At 39.7% G+C, this 24,329-nt stretch overlaps 1 protein-coding gene across 2 annotated transcripts in view; it reads right to left on the reverse strand.

The window, feature by feature from the left end:
* The window catches only part of TAFA1 (TAFA chemokine like family member 1), a 492,358-nt gene extending 468,492 nt beyond the window's left edge, over window positions 1-23,866 (reverse strand). Inside the window, exons 1-2 of one of the 2 annotated variants that reach the window (XM_055344118.1) lie at window positions 23,611-23,866; window positions 21,544-21,664 (exon numbers count right to left, since the gene is read on the reverse strand). In XM_055344118.1, coding sequence (XP_055200093.1) covers window positions 21,544-21,661 — 118 coding nt within the window. In that variant the 5' untranslated portion in view covers window positions 21,662-21,664; window positions 23,611-23,866. Of the gene's footprint in view, window positions 1-21,543; window positions 21,665-21,923; window positions 22,017-23,610 lie in introns of those variants that run through there. The other variant, XM_055344119.1, reaches the window with a different exon arrangement.
* Window positions 23,867-24,329: the final 463 nt, after the last annotated feature.

Here is a 24,329-nt window from a genome sequence, read left to right on the forward strand (position 1 = left end):
TTGATCCCAGGACCCAGGGGTCACGCCCTAAGCAGATGCTCAACCACTAAGCCACTTAGGGATCCCTCCTATAATAAAATTTAAAACAATCCAGGTATACTACCCTAACCCCAATTTCCTAAATATTCTACTGAGTATCAGGGGACAGAACTCTAGCTAATAATTTTAGCTTATCCAGTATTGAAATATGCTACCACAAAAGGCAAGAAACTTCCCACATCTTAGGGGAAATTCAGGAAATTGCCTTTCACGGGGTCTGAGAATGTTATTAATTTTCCTTATGAGTGACATCACAAGTTAACTGTGTACCTCTTTCCAGAAACGAGGTACACACATGTGCAAGAACAGTGTGTATAGAACAGTGGTTAGGGACACAGACTGTAGATTCAGACTGCCTGGGTTTGAATCCCGGCTCTGTCATTTACTAGATGTGTGACATTGGGCAATTTCCATAATCTCTCTGAACTTCCTTTCCCTGATCTGAAAAATGAAGATAATGGAAGTTCCTACTTTCTCAGGTTATTGTCACAAGGTATAACCATGGGCTGTGAGCTTCAGGCCAATCCCCAGGCTCACTGCCATGGCCAAGAGAGTCATGCCAATTCATCAGGCCAGGCCACTGAAACTAAAAAAGAATTTAATTTTTGGTGGAGACCTGAAGGCTGTGAGGGCAATAAATGAATATTTATTATATAGCATTTGATGAGGAGTAGAGAAAATGGTCTCCATTTCATGAGGTCCTAAAATTTCTCTTTTATTCATTCATTCATTCAGTCAGTCAATGAATATTTCTTACGAGCCTTCTTGTGCCATGTGATGCATCAGGTAACAGACCTGATGAAAATCTCTGCCGTTATGGAATCCACATCCTAATGGGGAAAGACAAACATGACACTTAATAGGGAAGCAAATGATACAGTTTGTTAAAAGTCAACAAATGCTTTTGCAGAAAGTAGAATGTGGTGAGGGGGCTCTCAAGATCTGAGAGAGGGGTGAAATTAAAATATATTAAGTGGTCAGATGAGAGAGGTGATATTTGAGTAGACACGTGAAGGGAGCAAGGATGTGGACCTTGCAGATATCCGAGGAAGCACACAACAGGCAGACAAGAGCCAAAGAACATAGAAATCTGTGTCTTTAAAGGGATAGCAGAGAGGCCAGTGTGGATGCAGGAGAGGAGGCAAAGAAAATAGTAGATGTCACCAAGATATTGCAGGAAGCGTGAGGACACATTGTGTAGGGCCATCGGCTTGCCCTGAGAGAAATATGAAACCACTGAGAGTTTTGGACAGATGAGTGACAAAATCTGATTGCCTTGTCAACCTTACTATTCTGCTTTCCTGTGGAGAATATACTAGAGGGGGCAAAGGTGAAAGCAGGAGAGCAGGACAGCACTCCAGCCCATTTTAAGGGTTAACTTGCTCCAAGCTAACACCCTCCTTTCTTGCTGACCTAAGGCTGTTGATGTATAATAGAATGAATTTGCTTTCTTTGAGATTTGTAGACCACTGTCCTTGAGGAGTGAAGGACCAGAACTTTCCCAGGCCAATAAGTCTGTTTGAAGCAGTCTAGGCCTTCTGATTAGCCCAGCATTTTTTTTTTTCCTTTCTTTTAGATGATACAAATGATTTTACAGACCTCCCTTTGTGTGTCTGTAGACCTTGCCCTCCTTTGCGGGCAGAACACAGTCCTCCTGCACATCGCAAAACAAGAACAAGAAACCCTCGCACAACCTGGAGGCAATGAGATAATGTTTGTAGCTGGTATCATGGGGTCTGCACACAATCCTGAAATGTTGCAGGCCACCACATTCCTTTGTTGATTAACTGCCCTAAACCTCTTTAAAAACTGGGCCAGGCAGAAACCTAACAGTTGGCTTTTGGACAAGAGTCCCCCTTCTCCCCAGGTTACCAGCCCCCCTGAATAAAGCCCAAACTTCTTTCCAGTCAAAACTCATCTCTTGATTGATGATCTTTCAGGTGACAGGTAGCTGAATGAACTCGGATTAGGTGACACCAGGGTAGGTTTCTGTAATAATCCACATCAGGAAAACACTGCCTTGGCCCAGGAACAGCAGTGGAGATGGTGAGAAGTTGGTGTCTAGATATATTCTGAAGTTAGGAGACATAGTTCTGGTGATAGATTAAGTGTGAAATCTGAAGCAAGGGAGTTGAGACACATTCCAAGATTTTTGATGTAAAGAACAGAAGAAAGGAATGGCTATGCACTGAGATCAAGAAAACTATGAAAGGAAGAGTTTTGGGGCCAGGGGTAGATCAGGTTTATAATTAAAAGAATTTCACCTAGGCCAGCGACCAGACTAGGCCCTGCCCAAGTTCAGCATGCCCCAAATCAATATGGTGGTAAGATTCAACCAGTGGATCAATCACCACTCGGCAGGGAGTATCCTGAGGCAAATAAAGTGTCCGATGACAATTTGGTTTGGATGACTGCTCGGGTAATTTCCAACTCTTAAGATACTTAAGTATGATATTAAAATAACAACATATGAAGGAGTGTGTGTGCGTGCACGCATGTGTGTGTGCGCGCGCATGTGTATGGCAAAGAGATAATCTAGAAAGTCCTTTAAAATCTTGACAAAATAATTGCTTTAGCCTTATCCCACTTCCGAGAGGTGGAAGGTCAGGCATTGAAACCACATTTCACAAAACTAACCCCGCTATGTGACTGTTGTCTTCCTGAACCATCCATGGGAAAGCAACACTTGTTAATGGCATTTGTGACAGATAAAGTGGTGATGGATTAAGCTGGTCTTCCTTTTTCTTTCTTTTCCTCCTCTAGATTCACAATAGTGAATCACAGCTTTTTCTTCCCATCAACACAGTCTTTTTCCCCCTTTCTTTTAGCTAATAAGGAGAAACCCTGTACCTTCAAAAACAGCTCTCAGGAAGCCTAGCTCACCCTAAAATAATGTTTCTTCAGCTGAGGTCACTATGGATTATGAGAATGCTTTATTAAAGGAAGGGGAAGAGGAATAATATTACTGTATTCCTAGGGTTTGAAAAGAAGTCATTTAGCACCTAGAACTGCAATGTTCCCTGCTATCACTTTTTCCTAGCTTCATTAATTTTTTTTCTTCCAAAGTCAGCATCCACCTTTACAAGCCTTTGTCTTTTGCTGTCATAAAAGCATTTATATGCATTAATCCTTGACAAATGGGTGCATTTGATCCATAACTGATTTCTCTGCCCGACAACTAGAAACAGATACAGTATTAAAATGAAAATAAGAATAAAAAATACCGAGGATAATGTAAAAACATCACCTACTTACTCAATGTGCCCTATAAAAGTTTTATCTGAAGAAAACAGCAGCATCCCAGATAGTGTAGTAGTGAATGCTTTGACCTTTTATTCACAGGCGACCCTTCTTAACAGTGAAAATCAGTTCACAGATTAGATTCATACAAACGAGAGGGTGGAGGGAGGGAAAGAGAGAGATGGAGCAAAGCATGAGCTTTAGGTGTTTGCTGGGGGAAGGAGACTCAGAGGAAGAAAAGGTCAGAAACTCCCAATGTCTCAAAGGTTTGCTTCACATTCACTCAGCTGTGGAGCTGGGCCTGGTAACATCCAGTTATTCAAAAGTCAGCTACGTGCGAAGAAACAAACAAAACTGGGTGCTTGGTGTCACATTGTGTTCTGAGTTTTTTCTTTTTGACTCATTAGCTAAATTATCCTCTAGCTTTTAGAACAAGAGACTCAAATCTCTGGACCCTTCCCCAAATACTGAAATAAGCTAAGCTATCTAAACTTGGATATCTGTGGCTGCCTGGGTGGCTCAGCGGTTGAGCACCTGACTTCAGCTCAGGGAGTGATCCTGGAGTTCCAGGATCAAATTCCACATCAGCCTCCCTGAATGGAGTCTGCTTCTCCCTCTGCCTATGTCTCTGCCTCTCCCTTTCTGTGTCTCTCACGAATAAATAAATAAAATCTGTAAAAGAAATAAATAAACTTGGATATCTGAGAGTGGAAAAGTACTATGACAAAGAAGATACCATTTCCTAACCACTTAAGCATTTTTCGATTGCCATGAATGCTGCACAGCCAACATTGCCCACTCTTGGCCTTCTGGGCTCGTGATAAGAACACATTTTATGGGGCCTTACCATTGAGTTGAGCCATCTGGCCAAGGGCTGGCCAATGAGTTGTGAGCAGAAGTGACATGCATCACTTTCGGGCTAAAGGATGTATTTGCTGGTCCTACCTCCCAAACGCTGTTTTTTTCTGCCATGATAACAGTATACTATTTCAAATAGGTATTGCTCTTAATTCTGGATTGAAGATAACATGAAACATAGCTTCTAACAAACCTCAGGGAACAGAGCATGAGTCAGACATAAACTTTGCTAAAATACAAGATTGCCTTGAGCAATGGAGATTTGGAGCTGATTGGTTGCGATGTATCACCTGACCTATTGTGAGGGGCATTTATGTCCATCTTAATATTGTTCATCACAATGAAAACAATACTGGCAGAAGTAAAGAATTTTAGTAGTATAGTCACTTAGAGCTTGGGATCTGGAATCAGATTACCCCAGTGCAAATCCTGGCCTCACACTGATTACCTGCACACTTCGGGCAAGTTATTTAAATTCTCTGAATGTTATTTCCCTCATCAGTGGAAAAAAGAGAATAAGAGTAGCCACCTCCCAGTGGGAAGTGCAAGGATTAATGAAAGAATATGGAAATCTTAGCAATACCAGGCACCTAGTAGCTACTAAATAAAAATCTATATTTAATGTGTAAGTACATCAGACACAATTAAGGAGTTAATTTTTTAAGGATAAATTATATTTTTTTCTCCCAAAGTCGGTTTCAACTGGATCTTCTGCCATCTTCAGAATATTTACGTGCATTAATCCATGACAAAGGACTGCCATTTCCCTGATATTGTGATCTTCCTAAGATTATGCATCTGCCTTTATAACGCTGCTATCTTGGACTCTTCGCGTCCAAACTCCACCCCTAATTCTTGGTATTCCTATTTCTTCTGGTCTCATCTAAGGCTTTTTTTTTTTTTTTTTTTTTTTTTAACCAAAGCCTTGACCCATATCTTAGATTCTTCCCACCAAGAAACAATTCCCCCAAGGAAGGAAGGGGAGGTGGAAAGAGGGTCTTGGAGCTCCTCAGGCAACACAGTAAAAAGACAGGGATGTTTCCCTTGGTCAGAACCCCAGGACACTTACCCAACACCAGGTTTAAGATTATAAACATTATGTGAATCTTCCCTTCCAAATGTTCTATTATAATGACAAGTCTCTTTAATTAGCATTTTTATACTGCTTTCTGTTGATGAATAATACCATACCCAGAAGAAAGAACTTTACACCAGATCTTATTCACACAAACAAGTACATCAATAGAGCTTTCTGCTTACAATAATAATAAACTACCCTTACTTGTTTTCAACAATTTAATTAAATACAATTAACTCTAGTTTGTTTTGGCAACCTATTAATGTCACAATTGAATATAAATAGACTCATGAAAAGATTAAAATTAATAAATCCTTTACACTACTGTAAAATTACTTCAATGCTCTGCTTGCCAGAAATACTTAACGGCGGTTTTGAAGTATGTTAATGAGGACAGTAAAAAAGAGATAATAAAGTTTTATCAAATAACTGAGCAAGGCTTCTGTGAGGCTTTGACCTCTTCAGAAGAGAGCTCTTGCCTATTGGGTATAGTTCTTAAGAGAGTATGAAACACTAATTGCAAATCTATCACCATCTTACAATATCTTTAATCCATGTTTCTAACCGTATAGGCTCTTCTCTCATGATAACTTGAATTCCCTAGTGTCTTAAAACATAAGAAACTAACCATGGTACTTGTTTTTGTTTTTGTTTTTTTTTTTTTTTTTGGTTTGTTTTGTTAAGTCTCAAAATATTAGACCCTGTGATACTTAGGCAAACCTTAATATACATAGATATAGATTTGTATTCATAGTAGAAAATATGGGGTACACATATGAGTACACATAAATGGTACCGATAAAGCCCATGAACATTTACGTATTAATGTGTTTATTAATGTGTTTACCTGGGTTTCTTTCTGTAGTTGATGGGCCCTATGATAAAGAGTGCATAGGTTACCATAAGAACAGCGTTAATGGAAAGAAAAAAACACCTGAGGAAATACAGATAAATACTATCAGATTTCAGTAGACTGGTGGCTCTTTTAATACAGTTATAAGGATATAATCCATTCTGAGAAACACAGAACATCAATGCTGACTTTTGGAATATTTCCCATTAATGAGTTATTGGCCAGATGTTTAAATTAATTAACCAAACCTCACCATTTTTTGTATCACACAGACTCTACCAAACTTATTGATTATAGCACCCTCATCAGTAATTACATATGAAAATGCCGTTAGAAGGAAGGATCTATTTGTACCAACTTAGAACACATGGCCAAGCACTACATACTAAAATCTAAAATCTATAAGGTACTTATCAAACTCCACACTCAAAGAACAAATAATCCAGTCAAGAAATGGGTGGAAGACACGAACAGACATTTCTCCAAAGAAGACACAAATGGCCAACAGACACATGAAAAAATGCTCAATATCATTTAGCATCAGGAAATACAAATAAAACCACAATGAGATACCACCTCACACCAGTCAGAATGGCTAAAATGAACAAGTCAGGAAATGACAGATGTTGGTGAGGATTCAGAGAAAGGAGAACTCTCATACACTGTTGGTGGGGATGCAAGTTAGGGCAGCCAGTCTGAGAAACTGTATGGAAGTTCCTCAGTTTAAAATAGAGCTACCCTACAACCCAGCAACTGCACTAAGTATTTACACAAAGGATACAAATGTAGTGATCCAAAGGGGCACCTGCACCCCAATATTTTTTTTTATTTTTTTTTTTATTTACGATAGTCATACAGAGAGAGAGAGAGGCAGAGACACAGGCGGAGGGAGAAGCAGGCTCCATGCACCGGGAGCCTGACGTGGGATTCGATCCTGGGTCTCCAGGATCGCGCCCTGGGCCAAAGGCAGGCGCCAAACCGCTGCGCCACCCAGGGATCCCGCACCCCAATATTTATAGCAGCAATGTCCACAATAGCCAAACTATGGAAAGAGCCCAGGTGTCCATCGACAGATGAATGGATAAAGACACACATACACACACAATGGAATATTACTTAGCCATCAAAAAATGAAATCTTGCCATTTGCAATGATGTGGATGGAACTATAGGGTATTATGCTAAATGAAATAAGTCAATCAGAGAAAGAAAATCATTGTATGATTTCACTCACATGTGGAATTTAGGAAACAAAACAGAGGATCATAGGGGAAGGGAGGGAAAATAAAATAAGATGAAATAAGAGACTCTTTTAACTCTAGGAAACAAACTGAAGGTTGCTGGAGGGGAGATTGGTGGGTTATGAGATAACCTGGTGATGGGCATTAAGGAGAGCATGTGATGTAATGAGCACTGAGTGTTATATACAACTGATGAATCACTGAGCTTTACCTCTGAAACTAATAATACATTATATGTTAATTCAATGAATTTAAATAAAATTCAGTTTAATTTTAGTAATTTTTAAAAATCTATTTATTTATTTATTCATGAGAGACACAGAGAGAGCAAGAGAGGCAGAGACACAGGCAGTGGGAGAAGCAGGCTCCATGCAGAGAGCCTGACATGGGACTCGATCCCGGGTTTCCAGGATCCTGCCCTGGACTGAAGATGGTGCTAAACCACTGAGCCACCCAGGCTGCCCCAGTTTAATTTTAAAAATCTGTATCTTTAATCTGTACTAAGTACCTGGATTTTATTAAACAAAAGACTCAGTTGTGATCATAAAATTAGTAAATAAATTCAATTTGTAAAATTTCGATGTGCATCCTTTTTTATAGAATAAAATATTCTAGATGCATGTGTTAGTATCAAGCACTTCTCTACCATCTTTATTTTGACATTCCTATACATACATGATATAATGAGATACCCTAGGCTGGATACCTATTGTATGGCAGGTATAGAACAGACATCAGCTCTACTTTTCATGCCAACCTGCAAAGTGAGGATTTTATAAACATGAATCCCCATTTTATGGGTGAGGCAGAGAGAACTACACTATTCATCCACATTTAGAGCTAATAGTGTAATAATGATAGAGGTAGGAGGTAAGCTCCTGGTTTACCTTATACACAAAGATGCTCCTATCTCTATAGGTTCCTTGTGCCAAAAGTAACTGGTGGCAAAGAGGGTGACATCAGGTAAAACATCTGCAGGCATGTCAACTCTACCCAATTCTCAAAGATAAAAAAGAGATATACCACACTTACTCTGAGTTAAAGGGTACTTACCCTGTTGCAGGAACCGTTTCATGTACTCTATACGTATTAACTTGCTTAATTATTTAAATCATTATTTTTAAATGAAGAACATGGCCTACCTTGAGAGGTGAATTAAATTACATATAAAAGCAGCCTAGACACTTAATGGACAATATGTTTCATCACAAAATTAAACAGATAAGTCCATGTAAGTCACTTTGCACAGTATGCAACATAACAGATGCTAAATGATGTTTGTTTGAGGGGTGGTTGTGGTTGTTTTTGAAATCATCTCTATCTCTTTTAACAACTCAATGATTGTATTATATCCAGAAAGATTCAGAGGTTGAATCTGGGTTAATTAGCAATGTCTGCAGTGGTATAACCATAGAAAGAATGGACTATGTGTCAGGAATTTGCCATCACTAGACACAGGGATATTTTGGGGAAACAGAAAGAGATTTATTTTGATGATGAGAGGAACTCAAGGGGAGACTTCAGATCTGACAATATAAGCTATTTCTACCTAGCATATTACTGAGCCATGGATCTAGCAAGTTTAATGTGAAAGACAGCAAATTCTGTATTTTAGCAAAAAGACACTACTGTAAATGATCAAACCACTTACTAGAAAGGTCAGCCCACTTTACAATATTCTAGATAATTTATAAAGTCTCAACACGATAAATGTCAAAAAAATCTTATCAAAAAGTTAAATTGCAGTTAGGGAGAATTCTTTTCCAGTGTGAATGATTTATAACTTCGTTTGAAGTAAAACAGAAAATCTACACTAAAACTGAATCTAATAAATGTAGATTTATCCTATGTTGGTTGTTCCTTTGTCACATGAAGCACAAAAAGAGTCTCCAAAATCTAAAAAAAAAAAAAAAAATACCAGGAAACTGTAAAAAATATTTGAATATGAGGTGCTATTACTCCAGTAAGGAAAGAATGTTTTCAGCCAGTCCTATTGCACAGTAAAATTAAGACCAAAGCAGTACTCAGCTAGCCACAAGACTCAAAATTATTGCATAATATAGCCAAGCTGAATGCCCAAGACACGGTTGCCTGCTAACTCAGAACATTGCCCCTCAACAGAGAAATTTGTTTTGTAATTTAAATTAACCAGGAGCACCTTGCTGATATTCCTAAGTGCTAAAGTAGTACTTGGTTGTGATGGCAAGAGCACATGAGTAAGAGTCAAGGCCAAACCTAAGTTTTCCTTTCAGCTCTATTACTATTATTCACAATCTTGCAGTGTTTTGTAAATGGAGATAATAGTACCACCCATGTAGGGTTGTGTTATTAATCATATGCCATATTATAAGAATCAGCTCCCATTAGGGCATACCCACAGCTGATACTCGGTAAACAAGCGTCAAGTGCTGGAAAAATTCTGTTTGCCCTCCTAAGGTAGATGACTTTGAACAAATTAATAAACTTGTTTTTTTTTTTAAGATATTTTTTATTGGCAAAAGGGAAAGATGTTCTATCTCACAGGTTTATCGTGAGGATTCAATGAAAGATCAAATGCTTAGGATCCTTCATTCATTCATTCACTCAGCAGGTATTTATTTGGCCCTCACCATGTGGCAGACTGTGTCACACATTGCCAAGACTGCTGGGCTCCCTACCCTCTCTGAGCTGACAATCTAGTGGTAAGATCAGGGTTAAAACAATGATTATAATAAAATGGCATCACTATTCATTAGTGTGGAAGTGTAGTTCTCTGCACCTAGTAAGTCAACACACATTTGTCAAATAACGAATTTTAAATTTGTTGTATGTGATAAATAAAAATGATTATCCTCAGTTTTTGATTTTGAGATATTTAGTTTTCTTTAACATAATAACCAGATTTTTAAAATCAATGGTAGTAACATATTTTGTCTTTTTTTACATAAAGGTAATAACAATTCAAAGGTGTGAAAGGCCTTATGGGACTCAGAGAATCTAGCCAGAGTACAGTTGCTGGATTTTTGTTAATTAACTGACTTGCTTTCCATAGAGACTTTAATAGTAGATACTGGGACTCTTTCCTTCTACCTTACCTAGCTCTCCACCTGTGACCATCAGTGTACAATGATAAGGTGATCCTTAGATTACAAAACTGTAACAAAGAAAAAATAAATCTTGCCTTCCCTTTAATTGTAATAACACAAAGTTTCTCCACTTGGTTTAGGGCCAAGAGCCATCCAAGTCACAAGACTACCTGCCTCTAGGTTTACTTGTTTTGTTCCCTTTGGTTGAACCAGCCACCCTCCATCTTCTCCTGCTAGCTGACTTCCTATCCAACATTCCAAGCCCAACACAAAATCACTCCCTTCATGAGGGCTTCCCAAATCCACTCTGCTCAGAACAAGTGGCTTCATGCTTTATGATCACAGAGCACCGTTTGGTTAGAGTTCATATTAGAAGCCACTCTGCATCTTAGACAGAAATACAGAAGAATGGAGAAAGGAATAAAACACTTCTAGAGGAAATAAAGAGTTTTAGAACTCTCTCAAGTAGACAGAATTGTCTAAAGCTTCACTATCTTAAACAGTATTTACAAGACACATGTGGCTATTTAAATTTTGATTTAATTGCAATTGGTTATTTTTCTTATTTTTTAACAAAATACTTTATGGCATGTACTTTTTTTTGGAGAGGAAACAGACTCTGGAGATGGGCAGTCAATGAATCCATGACGGAGATGGTCAAAGACTCCCAACTTGCATGCCAATGTCAATCGACTGATAGGCGGTGACTGAAGAAGGATTGAGAAAGATTCTGAAATCACATCCTAGCTCTATGGGAAAAGTCACTGTGATTGATTACCTCAGCCTGTGATAGATGGAGGGCTGGAGATTGGCAGCTTGTATGCCATAAATCTGCTCTTACTTCCAAACAATCCTGGGAGTAGCTGTCAAAAATGTTGCCCTACAAATGTTCACCCAGTGACCTAGTTTCTCAAGCACATGTCCAGTACATGGCGTCTTGCATTTTCATCAGATAAAGAGATATAAGAAGCTACAAAAACAATTCACCTAATAAGACCTCATCAGAGTAGCTTCCAAAAAGCACCTTCTCCTGTCTTACATCTTATCATTTTATTTCAGAAAAAAGGTTTTATTTTTATTTTTTGCCATGCCACATATTCTTTAATCCAGAGTTATATGTACTCTTTTGTTACAATTTCATAAAATAGTGGTATTCAAACTTTCCTGTCTATAGCATATCAAGGAGATGAAATACACAATTCCTATCTGTTTCTACTTCCCAGTGGAAAAATACTAGGTTAAATAAATACTTGGAAAGATACACTCATGAACTATTAATTTTTTTATAAAATAAGATGAGCCTATTAACATGTTCACATATTATAAAATGATGCCCTATGGATATAAAAATAAACCAAAAATGTCATTTACCTTGAGAACAATGTTACATACATTTACAGGCAGTATATAAACAATGTCACTATGTAAGTGTCACCATAGAAATAAGTTTGAGAATGATTACATATACAGGTTTTCCAATATGGATATAGCTAAATAATTTCTGAACCATAATTCAGGAATGTTTTAAAGTCTATTCTTTGGTAAATCTAAAATCCAAAATATGCAAATATGCATCATTACAGACTATAGGGTTAATGAAACAGCCCACAGCAAATTTAATTGATAATGATGAAACCAAACCAACACTAATTTATAATTAAAAGGCAAAGACCACAGCAATTCAAAATCACTAACAACTCGAACAACACTCAAGATACACTGGTAACAAATTATCCTTCCCAAAATTGCATGAATTCTAATTATTTGCATGCAGGCTCTTTGCAATGTTTCCAAGAGCTGGCAGCCAATTTTATTAATAGAATACTGAATTAAAGAAGCTCAGTAAACCTTAGTTACATGTCATTCTAATAGAATGGTAATTCAGTTGGTATACTAATAAGTAGATTGTATTCATATACAAAATAAATGCACATGAAATCTTAAAAGAACAAAAACAGAAAAAAAAAACCAATGTCGAGTTTCAAGGTAAATTTATAACCCACTAATGGACTGCAGACTAGATTTTGAGAACTTTAATAAAGTATTAAATTAAGGGTTTTATACAAGCAACATTACGCTGCCTGATGCTTCCCTCTGTTTCATTACATTTATAGTTTACTCTTTCTGCCAAACTTTAAAGGAAAATTAATTTGTTTTTAGCTAAGATTCAAATGAGACCTCTGTTCAGGTCATTGGCTTTATTATATAAATGCTCTTTGTTTATCAGACTCCCTTAGTAGCTCTGTTTATAGTTAGTAGCTGTATACAAAATGCCTAGGGACTCAGCACTTTAGCATATCGGGTATAAGTCAGGGTAGGACAAAAACACAGGCACAATTTTAAAGCAAATCAAGACAGACGTGCATAAAATTCTCCTTTTAGCCCCACTGCCTTCACCTCTCTCTACCCTGCTTGCATAAAAGGATTTGATAAATTCATTGGAAATCAAAAAATTTTGGAGCTGGAGATAATCTTGTCTAAGGTCACACACTAAAAGCCCGCGGGTGGGATATAGCCATGAGTCGAGTTTTGTTTGGCCCACCTGACATTTATTTAAAAGATAAGGAAACTACACCTAAAATTCTAAGTCTCCAGCTTGCTCCAAACCATGGGATGATCTGGTTACACTGAGCCCATCTCGGGCATAGCTAAGCATGGGATGTGCTCCCAAAGCGCACATGCTCTTCAGTTGCTACAGTCGTTCCCAGGCTGGTCCAATCCTTTTGTTAACTGGCTGGTGTACGAAGGTATTTGCCTTCTCCATCAGTGATGGACAAGAATATACTTCGTGTTCGCGGGATTCATAGATGGCCTCTTTGGACCTTCTCTGCACAGTATGAAAACCATTGCTGGGACACCTGTGTGGCTGAGCAGTTGAGCATCTGCCTTCGGTTCAGGGACTCAGGTTTTGATCCAGGGTCCTGGGATCTGCTTATGTCTCTGCCTCTCTCTGCATCTCTCATAAATAAGTAAATAAAAGAAAAGAAAAAAAGAAAAAGAAAGAAAGAAAGAAAACCACTGCTTCCTTCTACCCTTTTACTGGAGTCTTGCAGTTGACCATTGTGAGATCCTGAATGCTCCAAGTGTCCTACCCCTGCTGTGGTGCTCCTTCCTCATTATCATTCAATATAAAAAAAGGCTTAATGCCCCACTTTCCTGCCAGTGTTTGCATTTTCAAAGGATGTGAAGTTCTTGCCCTATTGTTGAGAAAATATTTATTGAATACTTACACAACATTTATTCAGTGGGAACTATGACCTACTGGCCTGCTGACCCAGATCTAAGATACATCATCAATTTCAAGAGCACTGAAGTCCTTTTTCCTCTCACTGTGTGGCAGCTCAACTAAACCTGGGAGCTGGCATTCTGTATTCACTTCAAAGCCTATGACTCAATCCATCCATTCTTCACCCACATGAGGGGAAAACAAAAAATCCTTTGGGTGTAGGCAAGCTCAGTTAGCTTGCATTTATTCTTGGGTGAAATGGCAGCATGCCTTAAAGAGAAGGCCTATTAAGGGCACAGCAAAGGGAAATGCAGGTAATATCACCTCAGTAGAATAATGACCTTGGCTGAAGATCTAGGTCTTCCTCCCCTCCAGACTCAGGGTGAGGTTTGGATTAACTCCTTCCCTTCGTGGAGGAAGAACCTGCTTAATGAATGGTCACATCACTCAGGGTATCTATCCATCTTCTGAGAGAAAATCCCTGTTGATTACATCAATTCTATTTTCTTTCTCTGGACCCTTATTATATAAAGAAGCGGAAGGAGAAAGAAATAGTAGGATAACAGGGTTCTCTCTAAGTGCTTTGAGGACACTAACTTTAGAGAATCTAATTAGTTTACACGAATAGTTAACAAAATAATTCATTTTCTTTTTACCCCAAAGGAAGGAAAAATTGCTGTTATTTCTCCCTGCTACAAGGATGAAGTGAATTTTTCTCTTGATGTCAAAGAATTTGAAAGCAGAAGGCCTTTTCCTATTTGCTAAGAGAAGTTTCTCTTCAGTCCCTTAAGACCACGCTTATAATATTTTTTAAATCTATAGAAAAAAAAAACTCATGCTGTGATTGAAAACTTCAGGGATTTAATTTTTTACTACATTTGTAAGCATGTTCTTTGGGTTACTTTGGTTAACAGAACTGCTGTCAAATAGTATATAGAGTTAGTAACTACACAAAGATATTGCACAAATACACACATCATACGTATATTATACTAACATTTGAATATTCATAACTCTCTACACTTGAGGTGTCCCTAAAACATAAACACACACACAGGTACATATGCATCTATCCCACGCACCCACACACAAGCAGTAATAAACGAGGGAGAGTTTAAGATTTTACCAGAACATTCATTCTTTCTTTCCTTAATGTAACAAATATTTTTTGAGTACCTATTCCCTGTCAAGTTCCTTACTAAAAGTGAGAGATAAGAAGATGGATAGTGCAGTGGCTCACACTTCTCAATGCATGTGATAAGAATAGGAACTTTAGATATTACCCAAATAAAGAAAAAAATGTCTGGAAAATTTTAGTTAAACACAATCAGGTTTTCTGTCGGCAAATCTTACCAGAACTTGTATACACTTATATGCACTGCAAATCTCCAAGAGTCGAACATATCAGACACTGACACTTAATAGCTTTTTTCCAAGGAACATCTTGAGGGTACAGTATTTTGTGAACTGGAAAATGCTGGCCTAGACATTTTATTGGATTAAGGCTCTTAAAAGGAAAAGGACTTCATGACACTTTCCTACCCATTCCTTCTTCTTTCTTCTTAAACTGAGAACATTGATACATTTCTAATTTTATCATAAAACTCTCTATAGCTAATATTTTAAAATTTTATTTATTTAGTTTGAAAAAGAGAGAGCGCACAAGCAGGGGGAGCAGCAGGCAGAAGGAGAGGGAGAAGCAAGCCCCCTGCTGAGCAGAAAGCCTGATAGGGTGCTTGATCCTAGGACCCTAGGATCACAACCTGAGCCAAAGGCAGACACTTAACCGGCTGAGACACCCAGATGCCCCTCAAATAAATAAATCTTAGGAAAATAAAAAATATAAACAAAAACCACATAATTTATAAGCAATACAAAATCATCCTAATCCTACCACCAGGCTTAAGGAATAAGTACATTGAACGTTTTATAGCCTTTCCGACATCTTTTTATGCCTGTGCTAATATTTTTTTCTGAAATTATTTTGAAATTGGGTATTCTGTTCCATGGTTTTGTTTTGGGTGTTTGTTTTTGTTTGTTTCACTCAGTAGTATATCATGGGTTATCTTTCGCTAAGAGTACTTATAAGCACATCTAGTTCTTTGCAGTGGCTACATTGAATTTCATTGCCCAGTGCACAATGATTTATTTTACCAATCTCTTTTTGATGGAGATAAACCCCTCCCCTAATTATATGCCATTAAATTAAATCTTTACATACATTCTTTTCACACCTGTCCAATCATTTTCTTAGGATAAGCATCTCGAAATGGAATTGTGTAGGATTTGCACATTTTACATTTTGGGAGACACTGCCAAATTGTTTTCAAAAAATGGTGCACCGATTTGCATACTCAAGCTTTGAGATTTTCACACAGTTTAAAACTGGAAGAGTTTTTCAAAAAGTTCAAGTTGTCATCTTAAATGAACTTTAAGAAATTAACAAGTGAAGACTACTGTTCACATGTGCCACTTCCAAATATTTGTTTTCAGGGTGGTATAAAATCTGTTTTCCTTAACTATGAATTGAGACCATAGGCTTGAGCTCACATAAGTAACAAGATTTACGTAGCACTATAATAATTTTCTTATAAATTCAGGGGATTGACAGGAAATATTCACTTATATCTCTACTTGGTTTTGATACTTTGAGGTCTTAGCAAATGTCCATAGCTGCACTCTGACTCTGAGACAAGGTCAATAACATCAATCAGATGATCAATGGATTATCACTAGCACCAGCTTACACCAAATAACAACCTGTCTGCTCTAATCCTTAGGTCAATTCACTACACTTAGCAATCCAGTACTGGTAAGAATTCTTAAAAAGCCAATATGCAACCACCGTTGTTCTGATGATTTCTTTTATACTACAATCGTAAAACAATCCTTTATTGTAATGTGTCTTTGTATTTCAACGCATATTCCTTAAGCAGCTTTCAATAAATATTGAATAGTAATGTAGAAATCAGTATAAGATATACAAGAATGCTTTTTAATATTTTAACAAAAAATCACACCTTTAAATGGATGATGATATTCACTATGTAATAATTAAGTCATAAATGAATACTTCTAAATACATAGTTTGCTTAATGTAGTTTTAAATCAAGCCAAGTATAACTTACATAGACAATTCTATTCAGAGTCATCTTTCCATATATCATTTCCATACACACCTGTCAATACAATAGCAGTGACTCGAGAATAAATGATTCATTAGGCACTTATAACTTCTTGTCTCATGTAATTTATCTTTATAATTTTAAATTACTAAGGAATCCCAAGGATCTTTTCTTACTAAAGTATTTTGAAATGATCCATATTTTATTAAGTTTCAAGAACAACCCCCCACGCACACACATACCCACACACTCGAAATTAAGTAACCATTAAAATTACTGTCATAATTCATATATCCATAAGGGGGAAAAACTAATTCTAAATCAGAAAGTTACAACCAGCAAACCATTCACCCTTTTTCACCTGTTATGCAACAACTGATGCTTATAAAGAGTTGAAGCTGTCTGTTTAAATAACCTGAAACAAGGGAACACACCACTTTTGGGTTTTCGTTGTTTTGTCTGTCTTTTTAAAATTACGTGTCCCCTTCTAGCTTTAACATATATATTACTAATAATAATATATAAGTCCCGGGTATTCTTCAAGTTGTTAATTTCCTGTATCATCCCCAAAATAAAAACTTGATTTAGCCGAATATGAAATTATTGAAATTACAAATCTGTTAATCTACGGCACATTTTACTCATTTGTGTAATCTGGAATTTCACTGCCATTTGATCGACTGTTTTAATCCTTCTTAACTAGTGAGTAGGTGAAAATAAATGATGCATTCCTAATACCATAAATATGAAAAATAGAAAGTACTTAGGGACTAGAGGGGAATCTATTAAAATCAGCTCGTTTTCTAGTTAACATATTCTCATTCTGTTTGTGTACTAACCCACTGCATTGAGAAGACGGATCTCAAATTCACGGCCTCACAGAAACATGGTCCCAGTTTCATGTTTTGACAGCAGAAATTGGCCCAAATCTCTCACCATTTCCCCTACAGGACCCTGACTGGCTGGTGCCATCCAGGTGCAGCATAGTCTGGTGAGGGGAACATCGCATCAAATTCCACTCATCTGTCAGTGTAGTGGATTATTTCTTGAGAGACTGAAATTGGCTGCTTGGGCCGGGAACACCATCAATCTTACTGTGTAGGGGATGGCGAGGCTGCCCGTAAGAGGCTGGCAAGAGGGGGGCCAGCCGTTCCTAAGCAGGGGAGGAGGCAGCTGTAAAGCCTTCACTCTCGCCCCATTCAGGGCTCTCAGGGAAAGATTTGTCATTTTTCACATTTCCCGGATACTTGGTATGCATACAGTGTCCGGCGGCTCCTGCTTTATGAAAGAGGCGATTTTTCAAGCTTAGGCAAATGTGGCAAAGCTCAGGGTCTGCCCCGTGTCTCATTTTTTCTCATCATGTCACTTGTTTTAACTGATTTGAGAAAATGAGATTATGTTTTTCCTTTTTGCTCATTTATCCAGCTATTTATTTATTTATTTGCTCATTTAGGGGTGGATTGTCACAGATAACTGGCCCTGATTTCTCTCTTGTTTTCATACACATTTCATTAGTGTCCCTGAAGATTGAAGACCCCACAAAGGGAAACATCACAACTCTCATCAAAAAAAGCATACGTTTGCTCTTAAAATCAAAACAGATTGTATTAAAGGAGATTGCATTTCTGACTGAAATAATCTAGGATATTGCTGCGTCCAAGATCTATCGCTTTAATCTTTGCAGCTATTGTTGAAAACCCAAGAAAGTTGAATAAGCCTATTACATAGAATCGTTGGACTTTCAGTTTGATATCATTTTAATCTTTCTGTATCTAGAAAAGAGTGTGTGTGTGTGTATGTGTGTGTGTGTGTGTGTAGTTTCTTAATTTAATCAATGAATCTGAAATAGACCTCAAATGTATAAGCACTTGGGGCTGAAACTGGGTTCTGTGCTACAATTTCTGGGGGTATCTGGCATACAAATCAAACAGGCCTTGGTGATAAAAAGCAACTTCTACCAGTAGACAGTGGAAAAAACAAATATTGAATTCAATTTTTGTCAGAGCTTAATAATTCGTTTCTCAGTTGAAAGTTATAATATTTTGGTAACCAGCTCCATAAAGTTTGAGTTTACTTATTACAAGTAGCTGAGCCATAACCTCAGATCAAAAAAAAAATCTCCTGTATTAACTGATGAACAGAGATCGTCTAAGTGAAAGCCCAATGCAAAGTGTACTCTGTTTCACAACTACACACCTCGAGCTTAAAAGACATGCAGCATTTGGTGATATACTCTAGCCCCGTAGCACAGATTTAAAAAAAAAAAAATCATGAGACGAAAACAAAATTTTTGTCCTATATGGACTATTAGCTCTATGAACAGCAAACCTTGACTCATTCAGCATCTCTGACACGTACCTTTGTAGTCTATTAAGTGGAGATGTCAGGAGCTACCGCTATTTATGAAGAACCTCCCAGTCTACAAAGCACTGTCAGGAGATTATTTTATTTACACCCGCACAATATCCCTAAATGGGAAATCAGGCCCAGAGGAGAAAAGTTGACTTCCCCAAGGTCATGCCACTGTATGGTAAGCAACAGGGATGAGGGCCAGTCCCGAGCTCTGCTGTCACCTGTCACCACGTGCCACCTCTCACCAGGTCTGCAGTGCCCACCTTTCAGAAGGGGTTTGCAGTTCAAGCGAGTCCATGGATTGACATGACTGGGGAGTCTTCACAAATTACGGAAACGGTTCGCACCGCCCCCAAAGAGGCTACTTGGTATGATTATTTGGTACCCTGGAAGACAGGATGCCCTCCTTGCAAAACAGGCCAGGGAGGTGCCATCAGGCCGACCTGACCTCCAATGGCAGTTATTGGCTGTGCGGGCTCACACAAGGCACCCGATCCCTCAGAACTTCAGTCTCCCGAGCAACAGAAAGATTGGGGGCGGTGCACGGGGTGGGGGTGGGGGGCGGCGCCTGCTGGGGGTGCAGGGTGGGGCATTACACCTCCTTCTGTGCGCAGGAAGAGGAACCACGTGAGAGGTGCCTAAAACACTCCCAATCGTTGTTTTTTGTTAGGAATTCTTTACTGTTAAGTATTACAATGAAGGCAGATTTCCCGCGTTCCTTGCAGGACTGAAACGGATCAGACATTGTCGCCAGCCCAGGCTGGGGGACTAACCGATTGGAGGTTGAGCCGGAGATTCCCGAGCCCACGTTCGCCCTGCCCCCCACCTGGGCACGGAAGCCTGGGACTCGGGGCTGAGGACCCCAGAGGCAGAACTGCACCCGCCGGCGGGGGCGGCCCAGCGGGGTCCACGCCCACCTGCGGGGCCGGCAGCGCCCCCTCGCCATCCCTCGGGGACCCGGGGCGCGGGGAGGGAGGGTGGCCGCGGGCCTGATGCTGCCGGGGCTCCGGCCGTGCAGACCCTCCCCCTCCGTCCCCTTGATCCTTCCACCTCCTCCTCCTCCTCCTCCCCCTCCCCCTCCTGGGGGGAGGGTGCCCGGGCTCCCGCAGCTAACCAGCTGGCGCGCTCCCTGCAGCCCCGTGCGGGCGCGCGGGAGGACCCCGGGCTGCACCCTCGCTCTCTCCGTCCTGCCGGGAGCCTGGAAGCAGAGCCCCGGGGAGGCCCCCGGGACCACCCGCGGATCCCCGGGAGGTGTGGCTGGACCACGACGCCGACCAGCCCTGCACCGCTGCCCGGGCCGGTTGCGCACCGGGAAGGCGAAGGCGTGGACGCCGCACGGCGCTGCGGGAGCCGGCCCTAGGACTGGGAGGAGGCCCGGAGGGCATCGGAGAGGGGATGGAGGGCTGGCAGTAGTTCAGACCTGAAGATCAGGAGCTTGGCGGTGCAACCAGTCCCCAGAGCCCGGACTCGGCGATTTGGGGCGGGGGGGGGGGGGGGGGATGGGCGCAGGTGCAGGGGGGCGCAGGTGGAGGGGGGCGCAGGTGGGGGGGGGTGAACGAATCCCAAGGCTGACGCCAAACAGAATATGGAAGGAAACCTTTTCAGAGAACCAGTGAGGGTAAGGACCTTCGAGCTGGAGGGCTGAGAAAGGCAAAAAGAAAGAGAATAAAATCCAGACTGAAGAGTGAGGCCATGGAAGGGTAAGAAACACACTTTAAACAGAAAGACGAAGAAAGCCAAATGCGTCCGGAAATCAAAATTCAATATTGGCCTGGGGTGGGGGGTGGGGGGCAGTCAGGCTAAAGGGAACTTGTTCCTGAAAGTGCCAAGAAAGAGAGAGAGAGAGAGAAAAAAAAAAAAGCCACCGAACAAACTGGAAGAACTGAAAGTGAAGGAAGGGAGAAAGGAAAGGAGACAAATTAAACCACACAAGAAATAGTAAGTTATTTTTACATTTCTTTTTTCATCAACAAACTACTTCCAAGGTTAGTTTTGGCAATAACGTTCCCAAAAAATTCTTAGCCATGTACACACCGACATTATTATAGTATGGACACTGGATAGGATATCCCGGGAGTATAGACACATTATTGTACTGGTTGCAAACATCATATATAGCCTCTCTAAAAAGCCGCCTTGCAAGTTATCCCACCGTCAGCAGAGTATTTTGCTATTGGCCAAAGTATCCAAAAACCAATGACTTAGACTTTTTTAAGGTGTGAGGAAGAGTGTAGGGAGGCTCTTAGAGGAAATCTTTTTTTTTTTTTTCTGAGAAATTTGTAAGAAATACTTCTAAGGCATTTTAGTTTCCCCCTCACCTTTCCCCAAAGCATCCAGCCAACAATATGTCTTGGAATTCAGAGGCAAGCTGCCCGCACTCTAGCACTTTCTGTCACTTACATTCAACCATCTGTTAAGGTGACAGCGCTGAGACTGGAGGCTGCAGTGGAGCTAGCCAGGCACTTACCTGGTCTGTGCAGGTGGTGCTGCTGGAAAGTGTGCTGAAGGGATCCATGGCAGAGGAGCACTGCACAAGCACTTATCCACAAATACAGGACCCAGGACATCGCAGAGACCATTGCCATTCTCTAAAGAGAACATGAGACAGCAATGATTACCCCCAGCTTCAAGCCCCCAGCTCAGTCAGTCCCACTGATGAGGAAGGAGGGTCTCAGACGTCATGCCCCCTTTGCTACTTTGCCGGCTGGAATTAATAACCCAGCAGAGGTCATGCCATGAAGTGGGCTTGAAGGAAAGCCCTCTCCAATAGATCACGAATTCTTTTTGAAATTCTGCAAAACCAAACTCCAAGGACTGCCAAAACACATAAATAAAGTTTTTGACTACCGGTTAGGCGGTTTGAAACACAGTATCCTGACTGTGCATCCTGTTTTACACGATGATCTTTAAACTATAGTTATTCCAGGCATTGAAAAGCTGCATACTCCTGTTCGTTCTAACTTCATTGTAAGTCTGACATAAGCCTGAAAGGAAAGAGTGGATTCTTTTTTTTTTTTAATTCTACAGTCATGAATTTTTAATCATTCTGCTGTCTTCTAAACTAAGTAATCATTTCTCAGAGGCATGTTGTAATCTCCTGATAGAGCCGGTCTTTTGGCTGGACTTAAAATCAGAAGGAATTGTCTTCAGCCAGAATGAGTTTCAAATGCAAGATCTATGCTTCTATCCTAGAGCGAGCCATAATTTACAATATTACTTTGCCTCCCAAGATCCCATTGTGGCATGTGTTGTATAGTGTTGATGAATATGCATACACAGGTGGTGTATGTATTTATGGATGAACATATACCTTTTCTCAGGCGCTGAAACTTTGACAGTCTTATCTGCACCTATAAAGATCTTAGAGCTACAGAGGCTCAACTGCGCTGCATATTGTCCAATTTCTCAAACAACACCTTATGCTGCATTTCATATTGCCAAATTAATCAAACTTGAAGCATCGTCCTTACTCAGCCAGTGATATGGAAGCATTTTCTACACGAGAATCCAGTTAAGTATATTCTTTTTCTCTTAGAGAGCTTTGCAAACCGGATTGTTCCTTTTAAGAATTTTTCCACTGTTAAATTATGCACTATAAGTATTTCAACTATACATTCAAAATCTGCTAGTGACCTCCCAGCGTGGTTTCTTTATCCATGGAAATTGGCACTCTTTCAAAAACTGTGATGTTCAGAAAGCAGAAATATACATTGTATGTATGTGTGTGTATACAGACATAATACAAGATAATTTCTGGGCTTTAGGAGAGAGATGCAGTCTTTAAAAGGGGGTTAAGGACTATAATAGACAAATGGTGACAACCATAATTAAGTGCAAAGTAGGAAAACATTATTTGCAACAGCATGGTGCCTTTCATGCCTCACTCTGTGTTTCAGATGGACCATTCACTTTATAATTAGTTTCGCTGCCCGCTGTTTACTTTTGTACACAACAGATTTAGCCTCATTGTCTTCAGAACAATCAGTATAACATAGATGCATTCTCTTCAAAAGAGATAAATAGCAACACCCCTTCTGTGAATCTTAGGAATGCGTTTAGGGGCCTTTTCAAAATACCCTCCAAATGATAGAAAGACAAAATAGAGGTGACTGTGGCATGCATTGACTACTTGCGAATTTCAGTTAAAATGCACTAGGAATTCATCTAAACTTTAAAAAAAAAAAAAAGCCTACCACAATCAAAACTTAACAGTTTTTCAATGACTCTGCTTTCTCTTGCTCATTTCTTCACCTTCATAGCTTTTAGCACCTAAAAAGATTGCTGTGACTTCACGTTTGCAGTATTTTCCTTCTTTTCCCTCTTTTTATTTAACTTTCTTCAATTCTCAGTATCACTTCCAAGCAAGGTTCCTGCATATCACTCTCCTTGCTCACTCTCTCACCAAGAGGTTGTCTCTATGTTAATAGGTGTTTTCCACTAAATAATGCATCCAGCCTTACATAGTTCTCTAGATATGACTGAATAGGTTACAAATCTGCTTTCTGAATCTTAAATCCTTAAAGAGGCTTCTTACCTGAAAGATCCAGCCAAGAGCAGAGTACTCTATTAGTGTTCATTGGAAAGCTCTAACACTTTCTAAAATCCATCTGTGCACAACTGGAGATTTTTTTTTAAGAGCTTCCCAATAATCTTCTTTATCAGGATTTAAAAAATATATATGTTTTTCTCTTCCAATGCTATTTCCACAGTAAAGAAGACATCAGGTTCATTCAGGCTGTATTGTCAGAAAAGGAGCCAAGGTTTGAGGGGTGGAAACCTTGTCATTTTCACCTTTAAATCATCTCCTGGCGTCACCTCTGCTTGATGAGACCTTTGAAGTGATCCTGGTGAGAATCAGTTTATAGTTAATGACGGAACATCCCCAGTCCCATGCATTCGGGGCAGAGTAAGGCAGCAAAATGTAGGAGCAGGGCTGCTATACGGTGCTGTAAGTAGCAGTAGTCTGTTTCAATACATCCCTCCTCTGTAAAGTATCACATGTCTTAAAGTGACATTACCCTCTATTACAGCTACAGTGAATTGTAATGCCTGCCCACTAACTCTTCAGCAACTCAAGCAGCACTTTAACACTATATTGCCTGGTATGTTGTATTAGAGCTTTTCCTGATACCGTTCATTTGCCAAAAGAGTAAAGAGGGAAGGAGAAACAAAAGAAAAGGCATACTGCAAAATTGTGATAGTGTTCATGGGTGTTAGGCTTCCAATAGTAAATGCAAAAGTGAACTACAGGCC

This window comes from Nyctereutes procyonoides, unplaced genomic scaffold (assembly GCF_905146905.1).
Source record: "Nyctereutes procyonoides isolate TBG_1078 unplaced genomic scaffold, NYPRO_anot_genome, whole genome shotgun sequence".
NCBI lineage: Eukaryota > Metazoa > Chordata > Mammalia > Carnivora > Canidae > Nyctereutes > Nyctereutes procyonoides.